Here is a 14,334-nt window from a genome sequence, read left to right as displayed (position 1 = left end):
CATATCCTAGGTTTTCAATAAGCATTAGTCTTATATCCCAAATTAGTTTGTGACTGGCCTGTTATCTCAGGAGGAGAAATCCAAACATTATCAATTCATTGGTCCCCATGCATTTGTACTTTTTTCCTTTCTTCTTTTAGTGAACTGTCCTTTTAAAAAGTGTCATCTTTACTATACCCAAACTAGGGGGAAATGTGTTTTCCCACGCATGGCCTAAGGGGTTTGGGGGCTCTGTCCTAAGTGTCTGTGCTGCAGAGGCCAGGTGAGGCACCTACCCAGTAGCTCAGAACTCCTTGCCATCCACACTCTGTGCACACGCCAAAGAGAGCGATTCCTGATGGTCAGGCTCTGTCGACTCCTGCCGCTTGCCCACTTCCCCCCAAACCTCCCATCCCGACTAGATAAATATGGCAACGGGTAACGGTCCTCACGGCCTGGACTGCTAGGGCTCAGCCCCATCCCACCCTAACTGAACTATTAAACAGAGTGCGGCTTCACGCGCGGAAAGTACAGAGACTCAATCACAGGGCCCGGCCATTCTCCTCACCGGTCTAGGCTCGGGAGTATCCTCCCCCAGCCCCATGAACTGCGGAAGTCGCGCGGGCACAGCCAAGCGGACATTCGGAGGGTGGGGAGGGGGCGGGGAGGGGCGGGGAGGGGGTGGGGACGACGGGGGGCGGAGTCAGGGCGCGCACGTTGGCACCCCCTACCTACGACGGGTATAAAGCCCCTCCCGGTGGCCGTCTACCACCAGTGCGCGAAGGCACACGGGCGATATCGACATGGCTTCGTCAAAGTCTATGGTTCTAGGTTACTGGGATATTCGCGGGGTGAGTGCGGTCTCAGCGGCTAAGCCACTCGGTCTGGGAGACTGACGCGGAGGTAGCGGGGGGTCCTCTTGGTCAGCGTTCTCCGAGGCCAAACCTCCTACGCCGCGCTGCGCAACGGTGCGCGGCCTCCCCCCTGCGAGCTCCGGGGCCGCGGAGACGCTGGCCTTGGGGGAGAGGGGCTTAGGGCAGCAAGCCAGCCCGGGGTAGGTCTCGGGAGCTGCTTAACCACCCCATCCCGGCGGGATGCGGCGTCTCGGCAGCCCTAGCAGGGACGTTGGCGAGTGAGGGGTGGAGGATGTTGGGGATGGGGTGGGGGGAAACTGCGCAGGTGCTGACCGAGAGCTTTCCCCACCCCCACCCCTCTTCCCCGACCCATCAGCTGGCGCACGCCATCCGCATGCTCCTGGAGTTCACGGATACCTCCTATGAAGAGAAAAGATACACGTGCGGGGAAGGTAATGCTTCACTAGGTGCCGGTGCGACGCCGCGTTGAGCCGAGCACGTCTTCCTACTGTTGCTGTTTTCTTGTGCCTAGAGGGTGGCATCACGCTAAGGTCGGGTGGGACTTCTGCCACCAGTCACCTGGGAGCTCCCTGCTGTGTTTAGTGTGGGGAGAGAGCTGGGAATTTTCCTCCTGCCTAGCTCAACTCTGCTTTAACACTGATGGTAATGGCTAAGCTTTTGGGGTCTGGGTATGTGAGGTACTGGGCTTCCCAGGTGGCGCTAGTGATAAAGAACCTGCCTGACAGTGCAGGAGACATGAGATGTGGGTTTGATCCCTGGGTCAGGAGGATCCCCTGGAGGAGGGCATGGCAACCCACTCCAATTCTTGCCTGGAGAATCCCACGAACAGAGGAGCCTGGCAGGCGATAGTCCACAGGGTCGCAGAGTCAGCCACACTGAGGCGACTTAGCACACTTGGGAGGAATTGTAACTAGAGTGTGTCTCTAAATCTTTCCACGCTCCTCAGGTGGGATATTAAGCTGGTTGGATCGCACTTCATTCTTTCTCTTACAGCTCCTGACTATGATAAGAGCCAGTGGCTGGATGTGAAATTCAAACTAGACCTGGACTTTCCTAATGTAGGTGGTTTTAGGAGAAGAGGGGGCAGAAGGGAAGGGCTTCAACTATATCCTTGCTCCTTTCCTCTCTCCGCTAGTGGTTTGTAGAATAAGGGCTCTTCATCTCAATAGAATAGATAGAATTCAGGGGGTCCTTAGACTTGGATGGAGAAAAAATTACATTTGCATTTCTACTAACCACTAGCTAAAAGTGAACATTTCCTTCTGTTGTGAATGTAGGCAATGTGACCTTGATTATTAGCCAAGCCTGTGACTGGGTATTTTTGTATTATACGTGCTGCAGATATTATAAATAAATATTATTTACACTTATCATACTTTGAAAGTATGATAGTCATTACATCTTCTTGTAATTTAATGCATTCATTGGCACATATTACTCTTAGAATTTTGTTCTTTTAATGTCATATAAATTATGTAACATGTGTAATTTGTTTTATGCATTTAAAAGCCTAATTCAGAAAAAGTGCATAGCGTGCACATACCCGTAACACAAACACACACAGAGTAAAGCACCCCTGTCTAGAATCAAGTGTAGACTCAGTTGCTACCTTTTACTTTCTTTCTTTCTTCTAACACAGCATTTTCTCTCTACTGTTCTCTTCCCTGCAAGCCTTCTTTTCCGAGAGAGAGAGGCAGGGAGGCAAGAGAGAGGTTGTTCATTTGGCCTGTCCTTTTCTTTCCAGCTGCCCTATCTCATGGATGGTAAGAACAGGCTCACCCAGAGCAATGCCATCTTGCGCTACATCGCCCGCAAGCACAATATGTGTGAGTGGGGTAGGGCTGGTGTTGTGAGGGGAGCTCCCCTGTGAATGGATAAGGCCAAGGGTGATTTCCTGTCGTTTGGTCTACAGGCGGTGACACTGAAGAGGAAAGGATTCGAGTGGACATCATGGAGAACCAAATAATGGATTTTCGCATGCAACTGGCACAACTCTGCTACAACCCTGACCATGTGAGGTTCCTGAACAGGAAGGCGTCAAGAAAAAGGAGCCTTTAGGAACTCAAGGGTTAAATCTGCCCCATTCTGCTGCTGCTACCTTCCCACCAAGTCTGTCAGAATAAGAAACAGAACTCTTATTTCTGGAGGGTTTGTTTGTCATGTAACTCTGGTGTTGGCCTTTCTTCTTTCCACATCCCTCCTTTCCATCTGCCACCTCTTCCTGAAGGCATGGAGAAAGGCACCTGGAGAAAGGGCTGCTAAGTCCATCATTGGCCCATGCCCTGATTCATGGAGATGATGGCAGCTGCTCTCACTTTCACTTTTACTTCTCCCCCAGGAAAAGCTGAAGCCTCGGTACTTGGAACAGCTACCTGGACAACTGAAACAGTTTTCCTTGTTCCTGGGGAAATACTCATGGTTTGCAGGGGAAAAGGTAGAAGAAAGGAAAGGGAGGGGATCCTTTTCTGTCTCTGCAGGTATTAATGAACTCCCCAGACCTGATGATCTTATTGTCCCCATAGCTCACCTTTGTGGATTTCCTCACCTATGATGTCTTAGATCAGAACCGTATGTTTGAGCCCAAGTGCCTGGATGAATTTCCGAATCTGAAGGCTTTCATGTGCCGCTTTGAGGTAATGCCTCTTGCACCTTTCTCATAAAAAACACAGGCTGGCCTGGGCCCTCAAGGGACCCCATTGTTGTACAGTTTTGCCTAACACCAGCTTTTGCCTAAAGGGATCAGTGGTTGGACACCTCTAAACCTTTAAGTCTTGGGAAGGTCCTGGCTTCCTGCTATACCTTGAAGTCACTGTCTCTAAGAAGTGGTGGGGATGAGGGACATGGGGCAGGCAGCATGCGAATGCTACTGTTTTGAAATGGGTCTTTTGGCCTGGGTTAGAGTCTTTATAAGATTTGGTGTGCTTTCCCTTCAGGCTTTGGAGAAAATAGCTACCTACATGCAGTCTGACCGCTTCCTTAAGATGCCTGTCAACAACAAGATGGCCCAGTGGGGCAACAGGAGAATCTGCTGAGCAGGAGGCAGGCTTGTACTGCTTGTTTTGTTCCATTCCGTCCGTAGGATACTTGTACCCCCTCTTTCCTGCTCTTTTCAATAAATAGCATTCAGGCTACTGGTGTCCAGCTTGATTTCTGTTGGGAATAAAGGCCAAAGGGGAGTAAGGACATGTGAATTCAATCACTGCATGCCGGGAGCCAGTGTGAGGAATCCCGCCCGTGACAAGGTCATGAGGAAGGAAGCTGACATATGCAAGGCTTGCTCAGACTTCAGGGGCCCCTCTGGAAATTCCTAAGCATTGTACCCCAACAAAAATCTGCTGGTTTTTGTGCTCTGCTTTTCCACTCTTCTGACATTCTCTGGAAAAGTCAATTCAGGGCTTTAGTCTTCTGCATTTAAAAGAGTGTTTCAATCCAAAAACCCCTCTGATGGCTTTCTAGCCTGCCTGCAGGACTCGGACAGCTGTGCATGTGATTGTTTGAGGCCTCCTGACCGCAGGAGGCACAGGAAGCTTAAAACTTCCTAGAAATGTAGGGGCTTCCAAAGAGTCAAAATCTTTAGAATAGGACTGATTAAAAGTTTCATTTGTTGAGTCAATGCTTGCTGCTAAATTTTCATATCCTTTATTTTTAGATATAGTTGGTATATAGAAAAACAAGTAGTAGACCTGGTATTAGCAACATTAGATGTTTGAGTTAAGTACCTTCTTTGTTATAACCCACTGGGCCTTTGTTCTATAGAGATGTAACTTTAGCGCTTTAAGGAGATGTAGATTAAAGAAAAACACTTCAGGGGAAACAAAATTAACATTCATTAAGGAAGAGAGCCAAAAGTGTTAACAAGCCTCTTGGCCAGAAGATAATGTAAATCACCTGAGAACTTTTGTATACAAAATGATGTATAGAAAGAGTCTGGGCTGCGAACGCTACATAATTTTGTGTTACCCATTGATCTCCATGTTTTATCAAAAATATAAAAGGCCTTCTGAACAATAAAGGATTGGACCAGTTTCTCGGACTAGTCTCTCGGCCTGGTTTCTTGGGGATCTGGCTCCCCCCGTGTCTCTCTCTTTCTCTCCTCTCTCTTTCCCTCCCTCTGCTCTTTAATTTCAGGCTGAATCTCCACCTGGGGCGCAGAGGCCCGCCAAGTATACTTACTTGCCCTGGCTGTTAAGACCCGCGCGAAAGGGAGCCTAAGGTGAGGCACCCTTAGATATTCAAGCGAGCGCTGGGGGCCCAACGTAGATGGTGCAAATTCCTTGTCTGGAATTTTATTGGTCTTCTGCGTAAACCAAGCTATTCAGCCCACTTTCTCCACTTAATCTTCCTACTACACTATAGTTTCTTAATCTAATTTTATATTAATAAATAAACAAGTCTTTCCACGCCAACGCCGTGCACCCTTCGAATTCCCTGGATCCACCGGGGCTGGACCCTGGCAACTGCAAATTGGCGTTCGCCTACCCTGCACCTGAGTTCAAGGGCTAGAAGCTCTTGCCCAGACCTTGAGAGTAAAGTGAGATTTCACAGCCTAGATAACAGGTTGTTAAATGAGACTGTACCCCCTGTGAAGACTTGGTGAAGTCTTCAAGTAAAGTTGTGTGGTAGATTTGGGAAGATTTCAAGTAAAATTGTGTGGTACTATGGACTCAAACTGGAGATCAGAAACAGACCCTTGGACTGCAGGGAGATCCAACCAGTCCATCCTAAAGCAAATCAGTCCTGGGTGTTCACTGGAAGGACTGATGTTGAAGCTGAAACTCCAATATTTTGGCCACCTGATGCAAAGAGTTGACTCATTTGAAAAGACCCGGTGTTAGGAAAGATTGAAGGCAGGAAGAGAAGGGGATGACAGAGGATGAGATGGTTAGATGGCATCACCAACTCAATGGACATGAGTTTGGGTAAACTCTGGAAGTTGGTGATGGACAGGGAGGCCTGGCATGCTGTGGTTCATGGGGTTGCCAAGAGTCAGACACAACTGAGCAACTGAACTGAACTGCAATCATCAAGGCCTTCCTTAAACGTAATTCCTTGTGCCATACAATAGGTCATTATTATTTATTTTATATATAGTAGTGTCTGTCAGTTAATCCCAAACTCCTAATCTATTCCCTCCCATTACCCCCACCTTTTCACTTTGGTAACCATAAATTTATTTTTTATGTTCATTTGTATCGATTTTTTAGATGTACACACAGCAGCAGCAGCACATATACGTGGTATCATTTCTCTGACTTAGTAGGATAATCTCTAGGTCCATCCATGTTGCTGCAGACAGAGTTGTTTCATTCTTTTGTTATGTCTGAGTAATACTCCACCGTGTATATATATATATATATATATATATATATATGTACTACATCTTTTTCATCCATTTATCTGTCAGTGGAATTGTTTGTGTCCATGTCTTGGCTGTTGTAAATAGTGCTGCTAGGAGCACTGAGGTGCATGTATCTTTTCAAAGTAGAAATTTCATCTTTTCTGGGTGTGTGCCCGGGAGTAATATTGTTGGATCATATTGCAGCTCTATTTTAGTTTTTTAAGGAACTTCCATACTGTTCTCTGGGCTTCCCTGGTGGCTCAGACAGTAAAGAATCTGTGATGCAGGAGATGGGATTTGACCCCTGTGATGGGAAGATCCCCTGGAGAAGGGAATGGCTACCCACTCCAGTATTCTTGACTGGAGAATTGCTTGGACAGAGGAGCCTAGTGGGCTACAGTCCATGTGGTTACAGAGACTTGGAGACAACTGAACTACTAACACTTTCATGCTGTTCTCCATAGTGGCTGCACCAATTTATATTCCCACCAATAGTGCAGGACGGTTCCCATTTCTCTACACCCACTTCAGCATTTATTATATGTAGACTTTTAATGATGACATTCTGACTGGTGTGAGGTGATATCATTATGGAGGTAACTCAGTTTTATAAAAGTGAACAAAAGCTATGGACAGATGACTTATGGAAATAGAAATATTGATGGCCCCAAAGTTAAAAAGATGTTTATAATTCAAGAAATTGAAATTTATACCAGTAAGAGGACCATTTTTCAGATGCACAAATTATAAAGTATTGGAAAAGCTTGGGAAATTGACAAGGATTTCTTGCTGGTGGACACTTTTCCTAAGGATTCCTTTCTCCAGGGACTGAAGGGCCAGTTTTTCATTTCTTTGCCTCTTTGGTGAACAGACTTTAAAATGGCCCTCATAATCCCACCTCCTGGTACTCAGGCTCTTGTGAAATCCTCTCCCTTTGAGTGTGGGCAGGACCTATGACTTCTAATAAACTACAGCAAAAGTCATACAATGGGGAGTGTGGCTCCCCCAGGTCCCAACTGCCCCTGACTCTAGTTCTAAGATGGGCAAGAAGAGAATGCTCTCACAATGGCTGCCTTCAAGCAAAGAAGGAAAGTGGACACCCTGTCACCCCAGGGGCACAGAGATCGCACAAATGTGAAGCTAGGCGACTAGTGATGGGTCTGTGCGGGTAGCATCAGTCAGAACTTTTAATTTGTGGTAGCTGAATGTGGTGAAGTTCCGCCAAAAGTAGAGAACCTCATTTGTATTCATTATTGAGCAGCTAGATAAAGACATTTCCAGTTCAGAAGGAAATAGCTTATGTGAGTCAAGAAAAATTTGTAGAGTTATTTCATGGATGGAATAGGTGATGTGTACAGAAATGGATCTGCCTTTAAAAGTAGTTTAACAGCTTATTAAAACACCTGGACTTGGTACAGAAATTGCATTTTCCTTATCCCTCAGCTGCAGGACTAGGTGGTACAGTAAGCCATGTGGATCAAAGGGATTTAAGGAGTCCAGGTGGATGGTAGAGGAGGGAAGTAACATTTAGCCAGTGATTTTCCTAATATGTAAGTTTGCTCACATCACTGCTGCTTGAATATGGCTAATGGCTTCTTAGGCCTTCAGAAAAAGACAGTCTCCTCCAGTTTGCAAAACCCGTCATAGCCTGACCTCTGCTTCCTCTCCAGCTACATCTCTTGGCAGATGTCCATCCCTTTCCCTGGAGCATTGGGTTCTAGCTTTTCTGAATACCCTAGACTCCAGAGTCAGGCTGCCTGTGTTGAGATCCTGGCCTTGCTACAGCAAACTCTGGCCTCCTGTGCCTTCTCTGACAAACAAACCAGCGCCCCCCCACCCCCCCCCCCCGCCCACCACCACCTCCACCCCCGGCCACTGGACCTTGTCAGGAATAAGCCAGTATTTCCAAAGCATTTAGAATGGATGAATGTTACATAAACTTACGAATTATCTAAAAGTACCATGTTCTTTTATCTTCACGCTTTTGCACTTGCTGTTCTCTCTCCCTGGAATGCTTTCGTTCTGGCCAGCTAAGCCTGCCTAATGCCTATTCACCATATAAGGTAAGCTGAGAAGCCCCTACCTGAGGGAGCCACAATGATAATCCCTCTGGGAAGTATTAGTGATTGTCACCAATGATTTATGATTGTTTCCCTTTTAGAGAGGTGTTACTTCCCTCCTGAACTTACATGTAACATTCTGACTTGCTTTGGCCAATTGAACGCAGTGGAAATAACACATTTTCCAGGCAAAAAATTTAAAAGCCGCTGTGTGAGTGAACATATCTACTTCAGACTGCTGTGGAAGCCTCTATCAGTCTGGGTCTCTGACAGACCAGGAAAACCAGGGGCTGTTGACCGCAGTGGACAGGAAGGGTGAGCAAGAAATAAACATGCATTAAGCCACTGAGATTTGGTTTCTCCTGAGTGACGTTCCTCCACCTTCCACCCAGCTAATTTCAGTGCACTGACTTTAAATCCCTGTCTATAGGATTCAACGTTTTCCTCTGTCAGCACTTACTGAACTCTAGTTGCTGGCTTAAATGTCTATCTCTGCCATTGAACCATATGTTGCCTGAGAGCAGGGACAGTGACTTAAGCAAATTTTATTTGGAGCTTATGTAGAGCCTGACTCAGAGTAGACAGAACAACGCATTGATTCCCTTCTAATGAAAATGGAAAGAATAAAGAAGAGTTTGCTTCAGAAAAGTGCTTAATGGTCTCAAGGAACCTTAAGAATTTCACTCTGTTCTGGTTGGGAGATAAAACGCAACACAGAATGCCCTGTTCTTGAAGTAGATGGCAGAAGTGCTTGGAGGGAGCACAGAAGATCAGGTTCAGGGAGGTTCCAGAGATCAGCCAAGAACTCTGAGGCTAGAGAGTGGGTGATGAGATTTCATGGCCTGGTCTGCTGCTTGCTTAGGCCAGGTTGCAATGAAACATCACTGAGGACCAGCAGGTATGAGCTCTTTGTGTTTAGGGAGGATTTTCAATAAAAATAATTATAGGTGTGTTACACGTGAGACTTAAATCCAGAAGAAAAGATTAAATAGACGTATGTATGTTTGAATTTCAAACGAATAGGTGCTGCTGTGCAGAAGACACATAGAGGCAGAGGGCCAACCTGAGGTATTGTCACTAGAAGGAGTGTTTACAGAGGTGGGGAGAGGTGGGGCTAGAACCAACAGGCTAATTTGCATGCCGGGTGAGACGTTTGAAGGAAAATGAGGCTAGATCTATATTTTATCTTCTGTGGTGAAACGTTTCCAATAGTACTAACAGATTTTTGTAAACCATGACTGAAACCCTATCTGCTTCTTTCCAGAATTATGTTTAAAATGGGAAGAAAAGTAGAATGTAGGAAATGCAGAGTGGCTATTGGATCTTTTAGACAGTGCTGTGCTTTGTCGGGGGATTGTGTTGGGAAGAGTTGGGAAAAGCCAGGTCTGATTAACAGGAATAGAATAATGGGCATATTCTGGAAGACTTGTTATGGAATCCACCAGGACTGGACCTTCTTCTTTGCTTCCAAGTCTTGAGTTGCTATATAGAGCAGGCTGGTCTCTGTGTGTCTGTCATCAGTCAGGTGGTAGACTAAGAAAGTGGGATAACAGCGAACCTGAAAGTGAGGTCACCAGAGGGATGGACACAAGAGCCGATCCAGGGAGTAACTTTAGTTTGCAGATATAGATGTTTAGTGTAAAAGCTTTATTATGCAGTATCTCTTTGGAATCTCTCGCCATAGAAGGGCATGTGGTGGTTTAGTCACTCAGTTGTGTCTGACTCTTGTGGTCCGACTCTGTAGCCCACCAGGCTCCTCTGTCCATGGGATTTTCCAGGCAAGAATACTGGAGTGGATTGCCATTTCCTTCTCCAGAGGATCTTCCCGACCCAGGGATCGAACCCAGGTCTCCTGCACTGCAGACAGATTCTTTACCAACTGAGCTATGAGGGAAGCCCATAGAAGGGCATATGTGTGGGTAAAAAAAAAAAAAAAAAAAACAAGTGCTCAATCATGTTCAACTCTTTGCAACCCTATGGACTGTGGCCTGCCAGTCTCCTCTGTCTATGGGATTTTTCCAGAGAAGAATACTGGAATGGGTTGCCATTTCCTCCTCCAGGGGATCTTCCCCACCCACAGATTGAACCCACATCTCCTGCATTGGCAGATGGGTTCTTTACCACTGAGCTGCCTGGGAAGCCCCTATATGTGTGGTAGATGAAGGCAAAACAGCTTATTTGCCAATGTGAGTGTAGGCTGTTTTCTATTAAATTACAGAGCTCATCTAGTTTTGCCTTTTTTCTACCTCCCATTCCCTTAATATTTCGTATGGACTGAATTGGGAGTCATTGACCTTATGCTTTAGTCTGGCATTTTCAGAATATCAATATGAATGTTATCCCAAAATGCCAGACTTGGAGCTGGATGCAGTAGTTGATGACACTGGGTTGTCCCTGTTTTGGTGAAAGAGGGTGGGTGTATTTTTGTACAGGGATGCTTGTATTACAGTAGGCGTGAGTATTCTGTTGTGGTGATGGTAGTGATGATTGAAAACGCACATGTGCAAAAGGATGTTTCTGTTAGGTGTCCGTCCTCTGCATCTTTTAAACATCCTTCTCACAGGTGGGGAATTTCTCAGACTACAGGTCCCACCTCCCCCAGGTAGAAGACTGCTAGTTGACTCTCGATATCCATGTCCCCATCTTCTGCTGTCACAGAATCTCCACTCCTGCTGGGCATGTTACTTTGCAGGCAGAAGATGTCATTTCCAAAATGATGAAGTTCTAACTAATGAGATATAAATAGAAGTGTTATGTTACTTCCAGAAAGTTTTTCTGTGAGAGGGAAAGAGCAAGACCCACTCCTCTTTCTCCCTCCTGCTGTTTGCAAAGCAGATGTGACAGGGCTTTAGCAGCTGTTTTGTGTCTATGAGGCGACATAGAGAATGGAAAACACCCATTCACGATGATGAAGCATAAAGTTAAAAAGCTGAGTCATTAAGACTACTATGAAGCCAGCATTCCTAGTGCTTAACTATTTACCTCCAGAGCTTTTTTCACATGAGAAATAAACTTCTGTCCTATTCAAGCCACTGTTTTTATCCATATGCATATAATGTTTGGCTGTGCAGAGTCTTTGTTGCTGTGAGTGGGCTTTCTCTCGTGGTGGTGAGCGGGGGCTACTCTATAGTCGCAGTGCTCAGGCTTCTCCTTGCGGTGGCTTCTCTTGTTGCAGCCTCTGGACCCTAGAGCGCAGGCTCAGTAATTGTGGTATATGGACTCAGTTGCCCTGAAGCATGTGACATCTTCCCAGACCAGGGATCACACTCATGTCCCCTGTACTGGTAGGTGGACTCCTAATCACTGGACTGCCAGGGAAGTCTATAAGCCACTGTTATTATTTAGTTATATGCAGCAGAACTTAATTCTAATGAATTCACCTGCTTTTGCAGCCTCCCTTGTGGCTGAGGTAAAGGCCTGTGACCCAGGTTCTGTTAACTGCACACGGTAGTACAGGACCTCAGTTCTAAAGAAGCAGACCCTGAGCATTTATCTGGCACAGGTAGTGGAGGGATCAGGATGCTGGAGGCAGCAGTGATGAGACCTTCACATCCGGTACCGCAGGACACAGGCAGCAGCTCCAGCATCTGTGCCCCGCAGTGGCTATGGGGTCGTCTCCAGGACAGCCCCCCATGTGGTTAGGCACACTTCCTAGTTACCCAGCTTCCAGTGCCAACTCCCTGGCCTCCCCAGAGATTAAGTGAGCTACCAATACCTTTAAAAAATTATTTTCCTGTTTCAACAAGAAACACTAAAGAATACTCCACTCCCCTTTGGTCTATCTGAAGATAAAGATCTTATCTTTAATACTTTGCTTTCTATTCTCCCTTCTTGAAACCACTGCCTTACAGGTTTCTCCTTGTCTTGGGTTTAAGCTTTATCCTCTCTCTCCTGGGTGTGGGACAGACTGAAATTGGCCACCAAATTTATTTTTCTGTTGAAATATCTGCCTACCCTTGTGACTCTGATCACAAATGGAATGTGATCAGTTGTGATGTTTGCAACTTCTGCCTCACTTGTATACTGGGAAGTTGCCTCCTTAGGTTTGCTCTGTTTTCTTCCCCACACCCATGGTACATCTGCTACCAAGGAAATGAGGAAGCAACCTTGCTAACAGCAGAGCCACAGGATGAAATGAGCTTCAGTTCCCGAATAACTTCATGGAGCAGAGCTGCCTCAACAGCCTGGCCTATTCGTCATGGGACATGAAAGAATAAACTTCCATTTTCTGCAGGCTGCTAGCTTGAGATCTCTATCAGCTTCATCTTTCTCTGCTGATACAATGATGGAGGAATACTAGGCATGGAGCTTGTATTATTAGCAGGTAATTTCAGGTCAATGCGGGAGATACCAATGCACTTGATGGTCAGGATCCAGGGGTAAGCCCGGAACTTCTTGTAGTGCAGCCCAGTCTCTTGACTTGACACAGACCACCTCCTAACTGTGCCCCTTGATTCTGCTTTAAGAGTCCTTGGGCATCTGTGATACTGCGGGTCCCAGCCTCTTAACTGGCTGAGGCCAGTGCTTCAGGGGTCCCTCTGGTTTGTGTAAACCCTTTCAGAGTGAAATCCCATTCCCTGTAGGCCTATGGGGCCCCTGCAGTTACTCTCCATTGGCCTTCAAAGCTAGACTCTCTAGGGGTTCATCTTCCCAGTGCTGGACTCCCAGGCTGGGAGCCTGTTGTGGGGCTCAACCCTCACTCATGCTCTACAAGCAGTCTCCTACCCCCAGCTGCAGCGTCATGCCACAGTTCTGGGGACCTCACAACTAGGGTGGAGCTCAATATGTCTACCCCATCACCCTTTAGAATCTTTATTAACTTTTTAATAATGTCATACATTTCTATAAGGTTAGATTGCTTTTTTTTTAAATAAAACCTGTTTACATTCCATATTCCAATAAAATTATATTGCTAGTAAACAAATGGCAACCCACTCCAGTACTCTTGCCTGGAAAACCCCATGGGCAGAGGAGCCTGGTAGGCTGCAGTCCATGGGGTCACGAAGAGTCAGACACGACTGAGCAACTTCACTTTCACTTTTCACTTTCCTGCATTGGAGAAGGAAATGGCAACCCTCTCCAGTGTTCTTGCCTGGAGAATCCCAGGGACGGAGGAGCCTGGTGGGCTGCCGTCTATGGGGTCTCACAGAGTCGGACACGACTGAAGCAACTTAGCAGTAGCAGCAGCAGTGAACAAAAACTGTTCCCCTATAGGAGAACTGGGCTTTCCAGGTGGTGCTAGTGGTAAAGAACCTGCCTGCCAATGCAGGAGATGCAGGTTTGATCCCTGGTTGGGAAGATCCCTTGGAGGAAGAAATGGCAACCCACCCCAGTATTCTTGCCTAGAGAATCCCATGGACAGAGGAGCCTGGTGGGCTACAGTTCAGTTCAATTCAGTCGCTCAGTCGTGCCCGACTCTGCGACTCCATGCATCGCAGCACGCCAGGCCTCCCTGTCCATCACCATCTCCCGGAGTTCACTCAGACTCACGTCCATTGAGTCCGTGATGCCATCCAGCCATCTCATCCTCTGTCGTCCCCTTCTCCTCCTGCCCCCAATCCCTCCCAGCATCAGAGTCTTTTCCAATGAGTCAACTCTTCGCATGAGGTGGCCAAAGTCCTGGAGCTTCAGCTTCAGCATCATTCCTTCAAAAGAAATCCCAGGGCTGATCTCCTTCAGAATGGACTGGTTGGATCTCCTTGCAGTCCAAGGGACTCTCAAGAGTCTTCTCCAACACCACAGTTCAAAAGCATCAATTCTTCGGCACTCAGCCTTCTTCACAGTCCAACTCTCACATCCATACATAACCACAGGAAAAACCATAGCCTTGACTAGACAGACCTTAGTCGGCAAAGTAATGTCTCTGCTTTTGAATATGCTATCTAGATTGGTCATAAGTTTTCTTCCAAGGAGTAAGCGTCTTTTAATTTCATGGCTGCAGGCACCATCTGCAGTGATTTTGGAGCCCCCCAAAATAAAGTCTGACACTGTTTCCACTGTTTCCCCATCTATTTCCCATGAAGTGATGGGACCGGATGCCATGATCTTCATGGGGTCACAAAGAATCAGACACGACTGAAGT

The 14,334-nt window shown here is 46.6% G+C and overlaps 1 protein-coding gene across 1 annotated transcript; it reads left to right on the top strand.

Annotated features, from left to right (window-relative positions):
- The first annotated feature begins 749 nt into the window (after positions 1–749).
- Positions 750–3,985, top strand: LOC100037663 (glutathione S-transferase Mu 5). Its single transcript, XM_012178093.5, has 8 exons — positions 750–830; positions 1,210–1,285; positions 1,848–1,912; positions 2,599–2,680; positions 2,767–2,867; positions 3,193–3,288; positions 3,377–3,487; positions 3,788–3,985. The coding sequence occupies exons 1-8, from the start codon at positions 783–785 to the stop codon at positions 3,884–3,886; spliced, it is 678 nt and encodes a 225-aa protein (XP_012033483.1). The 5' UTR covers positions 750–782; the 3' UTR covers positions 3,887–3,985.
- Positions 3,986–14,334: the final 10,349 nt, after the last annotated feature.

The sequence above is a fragment of the Ovis aries genome, chromosome 1 (assembly GCF_016772045.2).
Source record: "Ovis aries strain OAR_USU_Benz2616 breed Rambouillet chromosome 1, ARS-UI_Ramb_v3.0, whole genome shotgun sequence".
NCBI classification, from domain to species: domain Eukaryota; kingdom Metazoa; phylum Chordata; class Mammalia; order Artiodactyla; family Bovidae; genus Ovis; species Ovis aries.
Note: the sequence above shows the minus strand (reverse complement) of the source record. Positions and strands in the feature narration are given on the sequence as shown.